The sequence below is a fragment of the Ambystoma mexicanum genome, chromosome 7p, assembly GCF_040938575.1.
Source record: "Ambystoma mexicanum isolate Mex_15411 chromosome 7p, UKY_AmexF1_1, whole genome shotgun sequence".
Lineage (NCBI taxonomy): Eukaryota > Metazoa > Chordata > Amphibia > Caudata > Ambystomatidae > Ambystoma > Ambystoma mexicanum.
Genome location: NC_090939.1, coordinates 106,627,716 through 106,649,092, shown reverse-complemented (window position 1 = coordinate 106,649,092; position 21,377 = coordinate 106,627,716). Strand labels below are relative to the sequence as shown.

The 21,377-nt window shown below is 48.1% G+C and overlaps 1 protein-coding gene across 2 annotated transcripts in view; it reads right to left on the bottom strand.

Annotated features, from left to right (window-relative positions):
- Window positions 1-21,377, bottom strand: part of QTRT2 (queuine tRNA-ribosyltransferase accessory subunit 2) — a 431,085-nt gene that overhangs the window by 182,948 nt on the left and 226,760 nt on the right. For both annotated transcript variants that reach the window (XM_069635894.1, XM_069635895.1), the window contains exon 6: window positions 16,035-16,234. In XM_069635894.1, coding sequence (XP_069491995.1) covers window positions 16,035-16,234 — 200 coding nt within the window. The remainder of the gene's footprint in view (window positions 1-16,034; window positions 16,235-21,377) is intronic.

Below are 21,377 nucleotides of genomic sequence, written 5' to 3'. Positions count from 1 at the left end.
GATCTATTGTACATTTTTTGTGTGATCAAAAGAGCATTGTTCCTCCTGTAGATAAATAAATAAAATAAATACAAGATTGGGAAGTAGAAGGAAGACATTCTCAGCGGCATTGAGGGACCCACTTAAGGCAACCCACAAAGCAGAGGGTTTGACAAAAGTAGCAGGTGTGAGGAAGCACAGAGAAGGCCCTTCGTAAAGTAGGTCACAGGCGGCTTTGGTGGGGACAAAGGGCTTTAGGATAGGCATCAAAACAGACCCTCAGGAGAAGCATCTGCAGCAGTCAGGGCGTCCCATGTAGGCAGGAAGATTTGTCAGAGAAGCAACATGGCAGGAAAGTTTCAGACTGGCAGCAGAGACTCGCATTTCCAGTCCGATGGCATCACGGTTGCAGGAAGCTTCCAACAAGGACCGCCAGATGGAATGTGAGGAAGAGTTTGAAGCAAGATTCCACAGCACGCAGAAGCTGACTTTCACAGTCAGGGGGATCAGAAGCACAGCATCCCAGCCACTCCCAAGGATCCCCTGAGATGCACCATCTCCCCAGCAGCTTCAAGGTAACTTCCAGCTTATGAATATGTAGAAAAGCCCAAGGTCTCCCTAGCTATACACAGAAATGGGCATGGGATTAGCACTGCGCACCAATCCACAGCTGTGCCCCTTTATAATTATGGCGGCCACCCAATCATGATAGAGCAGCCAAGGTTAACTTTCTCAGGTGCACACACGCAGACAGATGTGCGTTAAAGTGTCTATGAACCCACATTCAGATAAAGCTACAACCCATTTAAATAAAAATGCCTTTGTGGTAACTTCAAAAAGCCTATGCAAGGAGAACAGCCACTTTAGCTCTTCCGCAGGGCCCAAACAAATTAAGGAACTACTACTAACAAAAATGCTGGTGTGTAGGACTTTTAAAATACCTTAGTAGTCACTTTGACAGTATACCGAGTGTGACGAATCCAGAGAGGTTGTAAATTCTCCCCAGGGGGATCCCCTTCATATGAGGCCAGGGTGGTGAGGCCGCTACCCGATAGTCCCTCTGGGGGTGGTACTGCGTGGGAGGGGACACCCCATCTGGGGACACGGTAGAACATCTCGGGAGAACGTGGCATGTACACCCTCCACCTGTACCCTAAATAATCCCTCCGTCATTACACCCCTCTCTTAACACAAACTTCCATGAATAGGCTAGGTCTATGTACTTCTGGAATATCTATAAAGTTGAAGGTACTGGGATGAAGAAGATCCTGAGGAGCCCTAGGGATTTGCCGGACCCTAGTACTGGGATGAGGTGGCCCTTATGAGGAGTAAGGAATGGATTAGCAGCTCTCATTGCAAGTGTGGACGCTGCACCAGGGTGGTTTTTCTGGAAAAAAAAGTAAACTGATAAAGGACTTGGTGTCTTGTCCATCGGCCTGCGACAAACCCAGAAGTTTCAAATCATGTGCAAGAAAGAAGAACCAGGCGGAGCGGCAGACAGAGGCAAGCAGCGGTTGGGTACGATTTTCATATCAATAATAAATCTTCCTGACCTGTGTCAACTCCAGAACATTTCGCTTTAACTAGGTAACTATACCTATTTCACTCAATATTTTTCCCCCCTCTCACATAGTATTTCACTCTTATGGGTGACCTATTTATGTCTCTCCATAGTCTATGGTTGAAGCTATAGTTTCCTATAACTTTTGGGCTTAGGCTAGTTTGCCCCTATGGGCTCCCCTGTTAATTTCTTTATCATGTACTTGGTTGAACTACAGTTCCCAAGTAGGAAAAATGGATTTTCATCCCACTTTACATTTTATATAGTGAACAAGCACATCCCACCTTATGTGGAGTGCTGGGGGGATACAATGTATCGCCTTTCTTACTTACCTTGTAACATTTGGTTCCAATTGCAAGTTTCCTTGAATGGATGGTGGCAGCGTAACTACTTTAATTACTTTTTAGTCTTCATTACTTATAGGCTGTTAATTCAGCTTCCATAAAGCACAGAAGGGCCACCATTTGGCTAATATGTTGGGCTCCTTCTTTTTATGCCATTTCTCGTGTGCTTTCGGTTTGAGATCTTCCCCTGCCATTCTAGGTACGAGTGACCTCAGTGGCTGTTTTGTCTTCGGTGGGAATGCTGTGGATCCCTGCCCTGGCTCAAGAGTGTCTGTAAAGGCAGGAAACGAGGGACGAGTCCAAAACTCTGCAGTCGTTGTCTTTCACCTTGCCTCAAAGGAACAAACTCCCAGTGGGGGGCTGGCTGTCCTGACTGGACAGCGAGACTGCCCCTTGCTGTAAAATGCAGGAAGAGAATGCAGAAGTTGTGCTGTAGTTTCTGATAAAAACTCTGAACCTGAAATCTGCAAACAAGTCGACCACATGAGCTAAAACCGAAGAGGAAGATGACACCGAACCAGAGCCTGGTGGTGGGATCCACTAGACTTGAGAAGACCTGCATTTTGAGCCATCCTACGTCGTGCTGCGACCTTGCTGGGCTGCAATGTAACGCTCACCTGACTCCCACGGAGGCGCTGGTCTAGTCTGGGTTACTGTGGCCTCTTCGAGCGTGATGCGCAGAACTCGGAACACCGACTGAACAGGACCCTCAAATCTTGCTTGTCTGGCCCGTAGGAATATCCTTCTGCAGATGAGAAAGGGGATTAACAGTCTGCAGAATAGTGTGCTTGCTCCCCCTTCCCCCCTTCGTTCTTCTCTAACTTCCTCCGAAATCCCCGGTTGAAGCTCACCTTATGGTTTGAAAGGATGAACTCTCCATCCTGCTTCTGGTGCAGGGGCCCGTGTTTGTCCAGTTACTTCACTGGTTTTCAGAATGGCGCTGGCAAAATCCACTTGACTTTTCCAAGCGGAACGCCGTAAGTATGAAGATTACAAAAGTTCAGTGTTGAGCCTCCTTTTCTGTTGCTTTCCTAACCTGTGATCTGTCCTTTATTTCAGGTGCAGAATGAAGGCAATGCGTTGAAGGATTGAATTGCCGATGGTAAACTCAGGTGAGTTAGCGATGGGGGCGATCCCTCTTAATGTCTTTATATTCCTCCAGTAATGTCTTTTGTCCTTTCCCCATAGGGGCCGGGGTGCGGTACCTGCCAACGAAGCAGCGCCGACCCAAAATGAGGAATGATCCACCAACAGAGGACTGGTAACTGTTATGGCGGAAAATTAGGCTTTCCTCATATGTTCCTTCTGCTCAACCTTTGTCTCTTCTTCTCTCCCCTAGGCGCAGAGATGTGGCGACCGGTGCAGACAGTCGCGGTGGAGCCAGAAGAACTCCCGAGGACAGGTGAGTGAAACGCGGCGCTGCAGCGAGCAACGCAGTGCTTTTAAATGAAAGTCTTTTCTCAGGAACGCTGGCGTGAAGGTTCCGGATGCAGGTAAGAAGTTTGATAAAATTCTTGGTTTTCACCTTTCTCTTCTCTTCTCTTCTTTCCTTACAGGTTTTCCAGGATCGAGGCGGGCGTGGCTGGAGACCAGATGCAGGAGCAGACACGGTGAGCGTTCAGCTGCTTGGATGCAGAACAACGCGAAGCGTGAGCTACTGTCCGAGTGGCAAAATAGTCCCAATGAAATAATAGTCCCTTTCAGGTCTCAGGGAGGCCTGAATCTTGCAGCATGGTCTGCATCAGGTAAGTGCACAAAACACCTTCCTTTATGAGCCTGGCGCCTATGGCGCCAGGACTGATGTCCAACATGAGCCTGGCGCCAAAGGCGCCAGGACAGAGTCCAAAGAGCCCCTATAAGGGGCCGCTGGGCTTTTACCCGGGGGCTTGATGCCTGCTCCCGGGGGTGCTGGGCCTGGCCTGGTGCTCCGGGGGTAGGCATCATGACATGCAATACCTCAACACCCTGGTACCTCGAGCCAGTGTGCAGTGCACCGTCTTCCAAATCGAGCTGAAACCTTCGTGGCATCCTGCAGGACCTGCAGAGACGTGAATCGAGTCCAAAAAGTCCCATCATAGTGCTGGACCTTGCAAGTGATGAGAATCTGACCGGCGATATTAAGTCTTCTTCTGGCTCCGGAAAAGGGTGCACTTTACTATTCCTGTTAGGATATAAATGTATGAGTGCCCCAATTGGGTCTTCCTTCCCCTGATTTTCCGTTAGCATGTCTAGAATAAGTCTGCCTTATGTCATACTTACCTTTAAGTTTCTAGTAGCTCCTTTAAAAAGAAAATGGGTTTTACTTATCTTGAGTTAGCTGTGTGCCATCCTAAAATAAGTTAAAGCGTGATTGCTTACCTCAGTCTGTGCTCCACTGACCTGAAAAGCAACTGTAATACTATATTGCACATTAGGTTTTACCTGCCCAGAATAGCTGTGTGCCATTGTTAAAAAGTGTTCTGTAGCTGTAGCGGGCCTTGGTCTGCCTGGTGCAATTCTAAATTAGTGCAAATAGTTCTTGCTTATCTTAGTCTGTGTTCCACCGAGCTGAAAAGCAACTGTAATTGTATCTTACACCAAAAGGTTTTACTCACCTACTATAACTGTGTTAGCCTAAAAGTAATTATAGGTATACACTATTCCTGGAATCTGTGCTCCACTATTCAGAAATGTATCGTGGTAACAGGGTATGAGAAGGTCTGACTTCACTAGAATTACTTTTAGGTATTCTGAAGAAGGTTTATGCTTTAGTCTGTGTACCTGCAAGCATTGTGGTGTGTTTTTTTATAAATGTGTTTATGACTCTATGAACAGTACTTATCCCGATTTAATTTGGCCTAACTCTGTTTTTAATAAACCTTTCTTTTGTATAATACATCTGGTTGTAAGTGTTTCTATTGAATCCGTGGTATACTAAAGGTTCTATGTACTTTCCTACAGCCATCTCTCCCTCTGAAGATAAGCCTGACTGCTCTGTCTACACTACCATATACTCAGGTGGCGCAGCCTTATACTAAGAGTGGAGTCTTGTACCGTCTCCGTTGAATGGTTTACTAAACCCTGTAAGGAAGGCATAGTATCAACTGTAAGACAGACACAAGTCACCACAATTCAAGGGTGTTTATTGAACTTCAAAACGGGTATGACAAACATCTATCTAGTCCTAAATCTACAGATGGGAGCAAGCTACGACCATCAAATAATAACGACGCAGTCCTAGTATTGGGGCATGTCAAAATAAAAGGTCCTATACTAAAAAACCTATTGCCAGTCCTTACCTCTAAATACAAATAGTGTGGGGATTAATGTTATGAAAAGAAAGAAGTGTTCAAAATGATATGTAAGGATGTTCATGCCCTTGGCCTCCCTTTCGCGTGTTTTCAGCACGGGACAAGGCGGTTCACTCGAGCGTAGCACCCTCTTACATAATTAGTCTCCCCCAGCCATGTTCGGACCAATTTCAGTTTGCATTAGCTATCGAAAACTTTCGAATGTGCACAGGGTTTACCTTGACCTGTTGCAGGACCACTTCAATCTCATAATTCCCTTTCACATTTGCCAACCAGTTGGATACTGTAAGGATTGCATGGTATCAAGAATAGACAGACACAAGTGATCACAGTTCAACATTGTTTAAAATGCCTACTCTAAGATGCGAACAAGCTACGAACATCAAATCAAAATAACGCATTCCTATTTGCGCCTTGTCAAATAAAAGGCCTGTAGTAAGAAAAACCTATTGCCAATCCTTACGCTAAATACAAAAGAGTGTGGGATAGGGCTCATAAGAAATAAATAAGTGTTCACAAATAATATGACAGGATGCAGTAGTCATGGTCTCCCTTCCCCACATTTTGAGCACGGGACAAGGTAGGACTACAGCACATGCCCGTGTTTTCCCAGCACGAGAAGACAGTTCTGTTCTCAGCTATCACGTTCTTCGATGGCGTAGTCTTCCGCTCTATAGAAAGTATCTTGCCCTTGAGGGCCTGATGCATTCAAAAGAGAACAAGTTCCTCTCAGTATGTACGTTGGGTGAGGACTTTTCACCCCGGGATTTCCCCTCTTCTGGGCTCAGATCCCCAAACAGTTTTTTAGCGATATCGGGACCTTCGGAGGATAGCCTTCCTGCTTCCGATGGCCTGATAGATTCAAATATACAAATAAACAAAAGTTCCTTTTGTATTATACTTGGGGTGATGATTCTTCACCTCTGGGTACCCCTCTTCCGGGCCTCAGACCTCTCTCGAATATCTGCCTCCTGCCGTCAGGTTCACACTCTGGCTTGTATTTAAAAACAATTTCCCGGTTGCTTTCATGTGCTATTGGGGTGATGGTTTCTCGCCATGGATCCCCATCTTCCGGATATAGATCCTTCTCAACTGTTTGCCTCCCTCGGTCGGGTTCACTATGGCTTTCAACACACTTCCCTCTGTGCTATTCACAAACCTTAATGTCTTTTTAAACAGTTGAAGGTGGACAAATCTCGGCCGGGTTCACTCTTGTCAACACACTGGTCCTTTGGGACGCTAGACTTCACCCCTTTTCATTGGCATCCTTCCTTCGGGTTCACTCTTGTCAATCTAACAATTCCTTCTACTTTCTTGGGATATGGGATTCACTTCCCTTATTCACGATCATCGCTGGTCAAAGACCTTCGACTGTACAGAGGATTTTACTAGTCCCCTGTATGACCACTTTAACCCTCTTCCCGCCTTTTGCAAGGCCTTCTGGTACTTGTAGTTTCAACAATCGGATTATCGCCCAGAGTTTCTCGAATGAGCACCCACGTGGTGCGTGGCTCATCTGCTGATGGCTCTCCCTGTTCACAATAACAGTTCTTTGTACGTTTTGCAATCAGTGGTTTGCTACTTTTGTTCAACACAGTTCAGTTTCTTTATCGGTTCTCCCCTCGACTCACCGGCTGTGATGAACCGCTGGACTTTCTTCGTAACGGGAGTCAAGGCCAGTACCACGGTAGTAGGTGCCACCCTCTGTCATGCTCATCACCGTAGGCATGCTCCGTGTACCGTTGACATATGCTGCAACACACTTAGGCTACTTTTTTGCTGCCTTACGATTCCTTCCACAGAGGTTTCACAGGCCTTGGTTGGAAAGGGCAAGGTCGCTTCTCTCCTTGTCACCCTCTCAGTTCGCATCATCTTTCTCCTCCTCTTGAACTCCCGTGTCTGGATAGCTGTCTCGTTGTGCGATCTGCCTCCCTCATATGGTGCTCTCATGCTCCATCTTTTATCCCTGTGGGAAAGGGAAAGGTGCGTCAGGTGTGTGTGATTCTGGTCAATTGCCTGACTCTGTCTGACCTTTGTGTTGGGATACGTCAGGTAAACGGCTCTGGTGTTTGTCCGCCGTCTTTCATGATGGGCGAAAGTGTTAAGAGGCAGAAAAGGGGGAAGGGTTGGGTAGAGTGTTTGAATATCCTACGGGTTAGGATGGGGAAAAGGTGTTAGAAGAGGGGGACACCACGTCCCACCCGTCGATGTCCCACTTCCACTCATCGAGGACCCCCTCCCATCCAGGTGATCCTACATCACTGGTCCACTCCCAGGAACTGGATCCAATAGTGATGGCCGTGTCCTGGCCACCTGGATGACAGATCCCAGGGATTTCTACATGAGACACCTTCAGGTTTCTCACAATACCTAACCGATACCTTAGGATGAGCACCTATGTGGAGTTGGACCACACCACTTTATATACAGTATCTTTTTTGGCTTCAAAAGTTCAGTTACACACGATTCACACTGTTCTCTTTAAATTTCTCCATACAATGTTGTCGCTTGCAACCTTGGTTCTAACACAGGCCGGTCTGGGATCAGTTTCCCCGACTCACCGGCTGTGCTGGCTTTACTGGCGCTGCTATGTTGTAGGAGCCAAGGTCGATGCCACAGCAGAAAAAGTTTCTACCCGTCTGCCTTGGTTATCGACGCGTGAGAGCCCTGGGTATCTCCGACACACAATGCAGGTTTCTTCAGCTTTAATTCCAGGCCTTAGGTTTCTTATTTTCCAAGGCTCACGAAAGTAAAGGTCTGAAAAGGTCAAGGACAATTTCCTCCATGCAACCCTCTCTGGTCTCACCGTCTTTCTCCATGTATTAAACTGCCATCTTGGAACTGCTGCTTCCCTGTGTGCTTTGCCTGGCTCAGAGTGTGCTTTCGTGCTTCGCCTTTTATCCATGTGGGGAAGTGTGATGGAAGTCAGGTGTGTGTGTGTAATGAGCAGTAATTTCCTGACCTTGCTTGACGATTGTATTGGGACATGTCAGGTATACGACTCTGGTGTTAGTCCGTTTTCGCTCACGGTGAGATGTCCATGAGAAAGTGTTTGTGTTGGCGGAAGGGGGGCGAGGGGGCTGAGTATCCTACCTGGTAGGATGGGGAAAGGTTACAGGGAAGGGGATACCGCGTCTCACTATCCGGTGTCCCAGTCCCACTCCCCCAAAGACCGCTCATCCAGGTGATCCTCCTACACTGGTCGATCCCCAGGAACTGGATCCAAAAGCGATGGTCGTGTCCTGGCCACCTGGGTGACAGATCCCAGGGGACTAGCGGGTGAGACAGCTTCAGGTTTCCCACAGCCCTTAGTTGGACTTCAGAAAAACGGTCCTAACAGCCGTGGAGGTGTCATGGAGGTCCTGCAGGAGGCAACCTCCCCGTCCATCTTGAGGAATCGTGCGGTGGCACAGCCACAGGAAGCTGGAAGCACAGAAGAGAACCGCAGACCCGGGCAGCCAGCAAAAATGAACGCTGGTGCTCCTGTGAGGACGCCCTATCCTATGAAGGACTGGAGAGCTACCCAACACTAGCAGCAGCAAGCCGAGTAACCAGAAGGCCCAGTAGGGACACAGGGCTGGCAGCAAGAAGGTTCTGCAGCAGAGGAGGACCAGTGGAGTCAAGAAAGCTACTGACCATCAGAGAGGGGGTTGAGACCAAGAACGAGAAGTGAGCCATCTCGCTAACATCAGTACTTGGTTTTCCACTCACTGCACAGGATTCTAGAGTATAGGTGTAGCATCCATCTTTGTGTTCTGTATGACGAAGCCTATTGCGTTGGGATGCCTGGGCCTCTCTCCCATGGTGCAGGTTTCTCAAGTCTAGGCGTGGCCTCAATCTTTTTTTAACATATGGCTTAACCTACTGCACGGTGAAATATAGGCCTTTCTACCACTATACAGGACTCCCAAATCTAGATGTAGCCTTCATCCTCGTTTAATATATGCAGATACCGGCTACAGCATGAAACCTAGGCCCATTGTTATAGGATTCTCAACTATAGACCTTGACAACGATCGCCCCAGCAGAACAATCTCGCAGCCCATGGTAGTTATATCTCACACCACTAGTGTGGACATGGGCCGCAGGCACGGCCAAGAAACCATGCATGATAGAATACGGCTAAGCACACCCAACCTAGTTCACACATAGCCGTCCAGACTGAAGCACCTGACGTACCTAAACACCCTCTGCCACTAGCATTCAGCGACCACCATCCGAAAGGAACCCAGGATAGCTGGCTGCACACAGATTCTCTCAACAATAGCAATCTATCTCCAACCCTCAACAGCACCCACCCATGTGTCTGACCTCTCTCAGGCTGCTTAGTGGAGCCTTGCCAGCCACACAAGTCTTAGAACAGCAATATGCACACATGCATCTCCTAATCTAAACTCCCTAGAATCTCCAACCACATCAACTACGGTCACCAATGGCGTTCAACCAAGAACAGCGCATTGTGGCCACACAAGTGGGAAAGAGCGCTATATAAATAACCAAATACAATACAACTATCGAATGTGTGGAGGGTTTTGCTTTACCTGTTGCAGGACCACTTTGATTTCACAATTCCTTATCACCCTTCAGGTCTGCCGCTTTCAGTTGGATACCTAACAGAGACTTTCAAATGAGTACCCACTTGGTGCCTGACCACTGTCTACGATATTGTATCTGGGCTTCAAAGTTCTATCACTCACTGCTGTTTTAATTGCGTTTGTGTCGCTTTCCACATACGCTTCAAACACTGTTCTCTTTAGTTTTCACTATAAAATGTTGCCACTTTCAACCATGGCTTCCACACAGACCCGTCTGGTATCAGTCTCTCCAACTCACCGGATGTGCTGACTTCACTGGCGCTGCTTTGTTGTAGGAGTCAAGAACAGTACCACAGCGGCAAGCTATTCTCCCCGTCTTGCCTATCGACGCGGGAGAGCCTTGGAGTACCTCCAGCACACAATGCAGGATTCTTCAGCCTTGATTCCGGGTCTGTCTTCTTCTATTCTTGAAGGTTTATGAAACTAACGGTCTTCTGTTGAAAAGGTCAAGGGCACTTCCCTCCTTGCAATCCTCTTCAGTTCTGCCGTCTTTCTCCTTGTATTAAACTGCCATCTTGGAAATGCTGCTTCCTCGTATGCTTTACCTTGCTCAGAGTGTGCTTTCGTGCTTGGCCTTTTATCCGTGTGGTTCACTTGGAGGAAGGAAACCAATAAGCAAAGCCAAATAACACATGTGAGTGCACAGCCAGAGCAGCTCTGCCAATACCTGGAGCTGGGAGACTATGTATGGTTCACAGCTGCCGCTCAATAGGTGGAAGCTCATGCACGGGGATAACAAGGGTAGCTATAAAACTCCCACTAGGAAGACACGTGTGGGAGTTTGGAGCAGCAGAGAGGTGGAGACAAACGAGCCAGATTGAGGAAGAGGTGGACAAGTAGGGTGAGGAGGGTATGGATCAGCAGTTTCAGGAAGAGTTGAGACATCAGAGGGAAGGAGGAGAAGCAGTTAGGGGAACAGTGGGGGAGAAGGCACAGGAGGAGTGGACTGGGTGAAATACAGGTAGTTCTGAGAAAGGGGAAGGTAGAGGAGAGGAGGAGACACTTGGGACATGGAGAGTAAAAGACCGACCGTGGAACAACATACACCTTTTAGTGGTCTGGGAGACGAAGATGTACGAGCATGTGGCCAGAAAGAGGAGGTTAGACAGTAGCCCAACTGCGGGCAAGAAACTAGGAGTAGTGAGAGGCACGAAGATACAAGCGAATGGCAAGTGGGTGGAATGTAACACTGGGATAAGTGGTAAGTTTTGGACCACAAGACACAAACCCATAGCCGACAAAGCTCTTAGAAATCCACCTGGTCTCTGCCACACACCTCTGGGAGATGTTGTTGAGTCTTCTCAGCCACCCTTCCACCAAAACATCATTCCCGCTAACAAGAGAGGCAAACTGAGTGACAGCAGAGAGATGCTTCAGAGATTTAAGATCTCTTATCAAGTAAGATTTTCTTTGGCCACTCTGACCTTTTTGCTTTGTCCACATTTGTAGAAAATCCAGAATAAACTGGTTAAAAGAATTCACTGAGTTGTATCCTTTCTGGAGTCCACTTCGCATCTTGACAGAACTGTGACCCTCACGCTGAACTGGAGGCTCTATAACCCAGAACAAAAAGCAATACTGCTGTAGATTACAAATAGCAGGCAAGCATTATACCTCTGAAGAGGACCTATGGCAGGAAAGCAGTTGAATGCTGTGTCCTGGACCCAAGGCGTAAGTGGTGCTATATCCCTGGAGCCTATTTGTGCCCTCGGAAATCTTGGCAGAGACTAGCATCCTCACAACAAGGACAGTGCCAACACAATCGTTTATCCATTCCAGACATGGTTTGTAAAAATAAATCCTAAGGAAGAAAGTCTGATTCAGTTGTAAACCCCTCGTCCTTTTTGGGCATTTGTGCCATTATCCTAGCTATATTTTAAAAAACATTAAAACTTTGCATTACTTCTCACACAGTCTGCCAAAACCTCCACATGTTCACTCATCACTGGTGACCGCTGGAAAATGGCCGGATGGTATCAGGGGCTCCACATTCAGACAAGGCAGGGGTGTGGGAGGCGGCACAACTATGCCGCTCCTGGCGAACTGATGGTCTCACTTCAAAGCCCAGCACTGAATCAGATGCAAGCCACATATTCGGCAAAACCTAAATTCAGTGATTCGCACCCCAACACCTGGCTTCTGGCTTCTACATGCATGCTATTTCTGACTGACAGCATGGGAGTAGCAGGCCATTCTAACATGGGCAGGGGGTTGAGATAAGGTTTTGATGAGCAGGTACTTTAAGCAGCTCCTGGCTAACTGACATCACCCAATAAGCAGGGACTTACTCTGGGAAATAGTGAGCTAGGACAGCCACGTTGAAAAGCTAAACTTCCATGCTATGCTTTGTCCATTACATAATGATCAAATGTTTTTTACATGTGTCCTAATGCTCCTTTATACGCAACCCCAAGCACACAGTTCATGTCAGGGAGGTCCGTTTGTATGGCATCAGTTAGTCTGGACAGTGTAAGGTACCTCGTGGTAGTTAGAATTTTCAATCTAACTATACTCTGCTAGGCCACAAACCCAATACCTCCCAGCTCATAGTAATTGCGAACCCTGTCTGCAACAAGCTTTTTTTGTAAGTTTACATTTAAAAAAAACCTTGGCGCAGCCTTGGCTTTCACCGCTATTTAGCCAGACATCAAATATTGGAATCCGCAAGTCACCCTCAAGTTATGTAGCACATTTCACAATGGTTACGTACTGTGGGGGAAGACTTCTTGAAGTGTTGGGCTATAGAACATGGGCCGGTATCTGATGCAAAACAGCCCTACATACTGCAGAGGTAGTTCATCATGAAAGGCAAGAGTCACCACGCTCCTGCCCTAATTTACCTTGACAACTTGACGAACCATTAACCATGCCTGTGTTGGGATGCACGTATATTGCAACCATGCCAGGAAAGAATGTTCAGGCTGAGAAAGACCTATTAGTAAGTTCTGCAGTGTGAGCTGTTTCAGTTTTGCGTGGCAGAAGGTGCATTTAGTAAGTTTTGACACATATTAGATGTATAACAAAGCAACATGGAAAGAGCAACAAATGTATTAATGTTGCAGAGGTCATAGATAGGGCATTGTATTATAGGCCCAGGGTCTAGGAGCAGTCATATCTTGAGTAAGGTGCAACAAGGGAGTTGAAGTAGGTGGAGAGAGGGAAGATGGAGTCAGAAAGGTGATTTGGTAAATGTGAAGTCAGCGGATTAACATGGCAAGAATACTGCCATATTGGATTTTTTGTCATATTACACCATGAGCAGAATGAAGGCCCTGATGTGGAGCTGCAGATCGGTTTAGCCCAGTCCCAAAACAGATCCCTTTCCATCACCCGAGAAAGATTCTTAGGTCAGAGGCACCCGCGCTGCGCAGATGCATGTGAATTATATCCAGCTGCAGAGCTCAAAGGCACTGGGAATGGAATGTTACATGCAGGGAGAGAAGTTAGGGATGCGCCCTTTGAAGGACAAATTCATGAGAACAGGGCACAAGGGTTGGTAGTGTCAACAGGCCAGTCATAGATTTAGAGCGGTACTGCCCCCACCCAATGAGTGGCCATCCCATATGAATTACAATAAGACGCACAACCAGAGCACGTAAATCCTGAAATTCAGACGAGAGGTGTCCTAGTCACATCATTACTGGGCACCATAGGGTTTCAAGGAGATAAAAGAGGTGGGGGAGCTGCATCTGGAACGTACTGTAATTTGGGATAGGAGGAGCAGAGGTGATGCCTGTAAATTTAGTACAAGGTTGAGGGTGCAGCTTGTGGTCTGCCGCAGCGTCTGGTATAAAGAGAAGCCCTGCCATCCTTACTTTGATAGCGCCGGGTCGGAGGGGTGCACGTCGTATGACAATTATTGCAACAGTGTACCTGCGTACCAATCATGTATTGGGATTCAATAGTGACGATGTAGTGGAGCACATGTATAGGGGAATGGGCTTAGATCAGGTTTGGCCAAATCGGTCCAGGGACTATAAGGGGTATTAGCATGTCATCTAGGTGGTAGCCAATGAGTGTGGTGGGATGACATTTGTGACCTACATATGCAAATGTGCAGTTTTCCGCTATATAACCTGCAAATTCTTGGGGGGTGGCAAGCTTGTGTGTAATAAACCTTGTTTTCCCCTCGCAAAACAGTGCAATGGTTATTTGGCTGGTGGATTATTTTTGTCAAGGGGGTTTTAGGTCACGTCTCTCCTTACAAAGTTTGAGACCCCGATGTGATCACAGACTCTGAGGTTGCGCGTGTCCCAGCCTTTCATCCTGGGTTGTGGTACCAGTCTGCAGTGACAATTCCCCATGCACAAAGAGGTTCGCAGGTGCCTTGTTGCCAAAAGACCTGCCTGTTCTTTAGAGCAGGGAACTGCGCCCAGTTGTGCAGGCATTTGATGGGGCCCTGAACCAGAGGTGTAAGTGCACCTTTGCAGGAGAAAACAATAACGGGATTAACCACTTCAATTGCACTGCGGTTTTCATGTTAGGTCATGATCCCCCCCCATGCCTTGTGCCCTTCAATGGAGTGAAAAGTGAGATTGGCATGACTGGTCAACTGAAATCACGTCTGACAGGGGAGAAGGGCAGTCAGAAACTGCTCTCTTTTTATCAATTGCAGAATGTGGTGATGACTTCATATGAAAACAGACATTCCTTATTAAGCCTGCTTTTGTATTTAGTCAGACGTCACTGAATTCTATTAACTGTGAACTAAATCACTTGCAGTGTCTACTGTGTGTTGAGTGTAAAGTAGAAAGTCCCCTTTAAACACTGTTTGGGAAACCACTCCAATTGTTCTTTAGTGGTGTCCAGACTATTTACTGACCCGCGGAAGACTGTGGAAGCTCTGCACCAGCAACCTTTCTCACTTTTCAAAATACCACAATCAAGGTCTGCCTCTCTACTGACCAGAAGGAACGAACGCTAGAGCTCTGTTGCCATGGTCCACAGGCGACAATTGGAAATGTGTTTGTGGCCTGGCCTGTGCTGCTTGCCTCTGGAACAGTCCACCACATCCATCTCATCCCAGCAAGGCTCTCCCACTTTGCTGGACTCTTTACTCGATGAGTCATCTGTGTAGTAGGACTCTGGTACCATCCTCCAAACATGGAGACTTCCAGTGTCATGTCCTTCTGCACTCATTCTGAACTGCCCCCAGAGATCTTTGAGCCAAGAGGTCACTGGCGCTGGATGTCTGGTCTGCGGTCGTTGAATCACCGTCCTTCGCACTACATTTTCAAGGGGTGCCTCTGACCTCAGCTGGGTTATCCAGGTTCACTCCTCTGATGTGGGTTTGGTCTGCTGCTGACCTTGCCCCCTGCCTATCAAACGGCAATTGTCCCAGCTGCTGATTCAAGTGTTCCACTCTGCATCCCCTTTACTGAAACATATCCAGCTGCTTTTCTTAGTATCTTCAGTTGGGGGTCCGCTGGCTCTCTTATGATGGCTTGTCCCAGGCTGTAGGGCTCATGTGGTGAGTTGGCGTAGTCAGAAAAGAACCATGGCCTTTTCTGCTAGTGACGTCATTAGTCCCCTCTGCAATCTCCCATCTGGGGTTTGGTGAGAACATTGGTGCTAAACCGACACTAATGAGTCCTCTACACCCTTTTGGGGGGTCATCTTTGAGAAGGTTCCTGTGTGCAGACATGTTACATACCGCTATAGTTTAACTTTGGTATATTGCTAGCTATTGGCCCATAGACTTATCACTGGGAGTCAGGTGTGGGGGTGGCAATTGTGTTTCGAAGGCCCGTTTGTTATGAAAAGTCAAGGAGGATTCTGTGATTTAAACATTTTATGATCTTGCGAGTGTACTTTGTGTCTTTATCCATGTTGCACAGTTACATGCACTTACCTGTTGTAATGGATTGCTATGGACAACTATTACATGAAGCATATATGTTTACAGATATACTGTGTGTCCCATTCCATACTGTGTAATAAATGTTTGTACTGTACCTTTAAACCAGTTCTCACCTTCAGAAGGATTGCCTTGACTGCTCATGCAATTCTATGACTTGGCGAGTCGGGAACTCGTTTAGTAATCCCAGTATAGAGTGCTATATCTGGGCCTTAGAAATAGAACCTTTCAACTTTCCAGTATTCCTTTTGGTCCCCCAGACTCATAGATGTCAGACCCTGCTCCCAGTAGCACTTCTGCCTTGGAAGCTCCTTGCACTTCTGCTCCTGTGGCTGTGCACTAGGTGTGCTACGAAGTCCTCCCTGATCAATTGTGAACAACGGAAGAGTACAGAAAACCAAGCCTCACCTCGGTTTGTCCTCTGGCAACACAGCAGTGACCGCTTCGATCAGGCTCATTTTAGTATCGTTGTCCATGGCTTGGCCCTGGAAACCATCCAGCAGGAAACCTCCCACGGTCCTCTTCGCGGTCTCCCTTGCTGATCTCAGACGCTCGTCCAACACATCACCACCTTCCACGGCACCAATAATCTGGCTTTTCTTCAGAACCTGGAAAAACCAAAGATGAAAATGGTAGTGTACGCAGAGATGCCAAGGTGGCACAGTTCAGATGCAGAGCACATTTTAATATAGTGCAGTCTGGCAATGGTAATAACAGAGAAAGAGTCCCTATTCCAAAAGCATAATGACGATGTTAGGAGGGGGAGAGAAGAGGAGGATATTGTACATGATAATACCCTATAAAAACAAACAAAGGTATCGAGTCCTTTGACTCAAACATGTTATGAGCTGTGACTATAGATGTATCGAAATTCTACAGTCCTTGCTTCTGGGACGTCTCCCAAGGACAGGCGATTTGTAGCCGAGAACTTACGGGTAACATTTATGGAGCAAACATGATATTAACCAAGGTACAAGAATCAAAATCTGCAGTGTGAGAACGAGACATTGATTTACCATGCGTTATACCTTTGTTATGAATTCTGTCAAGTCCTTAACATTGGGGCAGGTCTCAAACTATACGTTGATATTTCAGACCCAGTGTGCAAAACATTTGCAAACAATAAGAGATGCCATCACTAGAAGTACAAAAACATAAATCAATCCCAAGCGTCAAATGTTTTAAACAAACTGGAAGGAACACAGTTGATCTGGAATTAATACATGAGGAAGAAAATGAGCAGGTCAGACCTCAAACTTTGCACTCATCACTTGCCATTGGTGAGTGATAATGGACTCATGGCAAGTAAGAAATGTTGTGATGTGTGTATGTGGAGAACTGAGGGGGCGAGTGACTTGGTAGTAGCTTCCAACTTCAAATGTTTAGCCCCAGAGTATGTGTTTGGTAAGTCACTGCCGAGTTAAAAGTACTACTTTGCATCAATTGGCCAATAAGAAAAATGACGCTCCAAGGTCCACTGAATTGGGGAAAACATGAACAAGGTCTAAGGAACAAGTTACTTACCTGTAACTATTGTTCTCCAGCATGGGTCTGGCATGGATTCACATGCTCATGAATATTTCCCATCACCAGGCTGGGAATCCTCAGTAAAAGAAAAAACTGTTTCACTTTCAATTGCAAACTGTATTTCTCTCTCTAAACCAATCAGAGGCAGGAGACCTACAGAGTCTGGCTCCCAGGAACATCGTGTTCTGCGATGACATCAAGCAAGACTTTGGATAATTGATGATAAAGAGCCCTAGATCTGTCAGCAGCTGGACGGTCGTCTCCGTATGTCCGTGAACTGGCCCAGATGAGCCAGTCGTTGAGGTATGGGTATACGTGTATCCCTCGTAGACATAGGTGGGCCGCCAGTGGTGCCAGACACTTCGTAAATACCCTGGGGTCCGAAGTGGAGGGGAGGACCTTGAACTGGTAGTGCTGTCCCCTGCACTACAAAGCGTTTGCAGTGCTTCCTGTGAATGGGGACGTGGAAGTAGGTGTCCTCCAGGTCCAGCAAGTCTCCTTCCAGCATGTGCTGCAACGTGACCATCCTGAACTATTGGGACTTGAAGTACTTGTTGATACGTCGCAGATCTAGGATGGATCACCAGCCCCCGGTTTTCTTTTTGACAAAAAAGTATCTGGAGTAGACTCTGGAACCCCGGAGTCATTGTGGAACCAGCTCTATCGTCCCCTTTCGAAGCATTGCCCGTACCTCCTCCAAGAGTTGAGGGATGCACTGCTCGTGCAGTGCCACCGGCAGGATCCACTGGCACTTTTGCTGAAACTCAAGGATATGTTCATGGGTGAGAGCATCCAGCACCCATCTGTTGGTGGAGATCTTCTCCCACTCGCTGACAAATCCCATCAGCCGGCCTCCCACCGGTGTACATGGGTGGGGGCCAACGTCCTGGCCAGTTCAATCCTGCTTCTGAGCCTGCTTTCTGCCATGGGGGCGACGACGGTATGGACCACCTCCACCGTAGGCCTTACTGGGTCATCGGCCGGGAGGGCTGACAGTACGACAAGGAGAATCCTTTCTTCGATCTGTCTGACTTTCCTTTGGAGTCGTGAAAGGCAGACCGGTGTTGCTGGAGAGTGCCCAGTGCATGATCCGTCTCTGTATCCACCTTGATGGCCTGCAGGGACTCCTCGACGGCCTTTCCAAAGAAGTTATCTCCATCAAAAGGGCATGTCCAGCACCCTCGTCTGGACCTCCTGATGGAAATGTCTGGCCTTCAGCCAACCTCAACGATGGAGGCAGACACTGTTCCCCCATCTGCCGGAAACCTGTGTTGGCGATGTACGCCGCCACTGTGATGGCATGGTCCGAAGCCGCCTCTCCCTCCTGGAAGAGGGTGATGCCTCCGCCCTCTTGTCGTAGGGTGGGAATTCTAGAATTGGGCCCAGCTTGTACCACAGTTCCCTCTTGTACATGGCCAGGATTGCCAGTGTGTTCACCGCTTTCGTGGTCAAGGCCACAGTATAAATATCATTCCTTCCCACGGCATTCAATTTCTTCCCTTTGCTGTCTGGAGGGACTGAGGATAACGAGGAAGGGTTTGTCTATCTCTTCCTCGCGGTCACTGAAACCACTGAATTTGGTGACGGTTGCGACCGCAGACACCTGGGTGCAGACTCCGGCACCCAGCAATGGTTCTCCTGTGTATCCCGTTTGGCCGGGACCGTGCAAGGATTCCTTAAGAGGGCCAGGCCTTCCTCCCACACATCGTCCAGGAGGGGCACCGCCATGATGGTCTTCCTCTTGGCCTCGCGCCCCTGGTATAGGAAACCCTCCTTCTTGGTTTCCTCATGCGTAAGCTGGAAAAGTTCAGATGCTTTGGCGACCATGGTGTGAAATGATCCCACCTCATCTGGTGGGGAAGCCCTTGGTTGCTGAAATCCGCCCGCTGTGACAATATCGATGTTGCTGTGCCTGTGTCCGTCCCAGTGTCCACCGGGGGAGGGAGAGCACTTGACGCGGGTGTGGAGGCTGATAGGGGGCCTTGGATGATGCTTCCTCTTTTTCGCCAGAGGCTGATCCAGGGTCATAGGGGCCAGAGTCTGTGGCATCCTCTTCTGCATTTCTGACACCAATATGTATAGGGTCGAAAGGATGTCCAGGGATACATCTCTCTGCTGGCATGGTCGGAACACTAGGACCCGCGCCGCCGTCTGCGTTGTCGCAGCTGTCCTCCTCCACATCCTCATGTACCTTGTACAGGGACTCCAGATCCCGTCTGTCCGTGGATGAAACTTCCATGGCCTGGGGCACGGCCTGTGGTTGGCCTGTGACTTCATCGCCACCCCCACCCCCGTTTTTTGCACCCTGAGGGGTTGGGCCGGACTCAGAGATGGCATCCTCTTCTCTGGTGTGCCAGCCGGCTTAGCCGCCGCCCCTGCTGAGGCCTTCCGCCTCAGAGGCTTGAACACCCTGGGCGCAATAGGGGTTAGCTACAAGGGGTCAGCCCCTTGTGCCTTCGAGAGAGGAGTCACCACCAGCTCAATCGTGGACTATGATTTCTCCTGCGACGCCTAGGCCTTCTTGGGCAGGTCGGCTGTCTTTTCCGCCATCCTGGGTTTCTCCTGCAGCTTAGGGCAATTTCCTCTTTGAGGAGGAGCTTGATCGCTGGCTGGCGATGGAGGTGGATGGTGACGTTGATCTCGCCCTTCCTATGCGCGGCGACCCAGACAGAAACAGACTTGCAGTGCTTGGCCTTTTCTTGGGCCCCCATGGATGGGACACCGTCAAAGGACTTAGAGGCCCACTCCACGAACCGGCCGGTCCTGGGTGAGGCATGACCCTGCTTGGGGAAAGGGGCAGAGGCCTTGGCGTTTAGCCACGCCGCCAGTCTACTGCGACAATCCTTCATCGTTTTCTTGGAGAAGCCGAGGCAGATCTCACACTCTCCTTCTTTGTGGTCCGGATGAAGGCAGTAGAGGCATTGAAGGTGTTTGTCCTTCAACAACACGTTCCGTAGTCCGTATCTGGTGCAAGGCTTGAAGATGGACCTTCCTTCTTCTCCACCATCATGGTCGGAGTTGTGGCGTATGCCTGATGGCCTTCTGGAAACTTCGAAGAAACATCGACGGTCCTTGCCCTTGAGGGGCGCTGAAATGCACCGACAAACAGGCCCCTGATGTCGGTAGATGCAGTGAAGAGCAAACAGGCTCTTTATTGACAAAAATAGAAACTTTTTCTGTCGAAAAACGGTACCTCACGGAGCAAAACCTCAGGACTCCCAACACTTGAACGTGCAATAAAAATCTGAAGATGGCTGCCAGAGGAGGGGTTTAGGGAGAGGGCAGTCATTGGCTGGGGGCAGTATGACCCAGAGTACAGTGATTAAGTGGAGAAATACAGTTTGCAAGTGAAAGTGAAACCATTTTTTCTTTTACAAATGATTCCCGGCCAGACAATGAGGAATATTCATGAGAATGTGAATCCATGCCAGACCCCATGCTGGAGAAGAACCATTTACAATACAGTGAAGAGTGGGCGAGAATGCATTCTAATTAGTAGCAGCTCCAGCCACAAACGGCATTAGCCTGACTAAAGTGTGCTGTGCAATATCTGGCTAAGATTCTGAAGGTGTAACTCAAGATTTGAGACCACTAAAGCGACTTCTTTGTAGGTAAACTTTAATATAAAGAGATAGGCAGATCTCTGGACAGATCTGTTGTACTTTTTTTTTTTAGAGCGGCCGAGTCCACTTCAGCATGGTAATAGTGAATAAGGGCGAAACAACAAGATGTGCCCGGAGGTCTCCCTAATCACTGTAGCGCTGAACCAACCCAACCATTTGCCAAGAAGTAGGAGGTTTGGGCACCTCAGTGTTAGGACGGAATGTAGCTGTGGATGCATTACATGCATCTGGTAGCTATATAGCCCAAGAACATATTTCACTTCCAAAAAGAGCAAGCAAAGGACTAACACCAGAGCCGTTTACATAACATGTCCCAAAACAAGGGTCAGGCCGAGTCAGGCAATTGCTGATAATTGCACACACCCGACGGTCCTTTCCCTTCTCCACAGGGATAAAAGGCAGAGCACGAGAGCACACTTTGAGCAAGGCTGAACGCACGAGGAAGCAGCTATTCTGGAATGGCAGTTCAAAAGGCGGCGAGAATTGTGACTGCCCTTTTCAACCCAGACTCTCAAAACCTCTGAAAGGGGGATCAAAAGACTGGGAAGTAAAGATGGTGTGCGATGTGGCAGGTTTCAACGGTACGCAGGGCCCTCCCGCA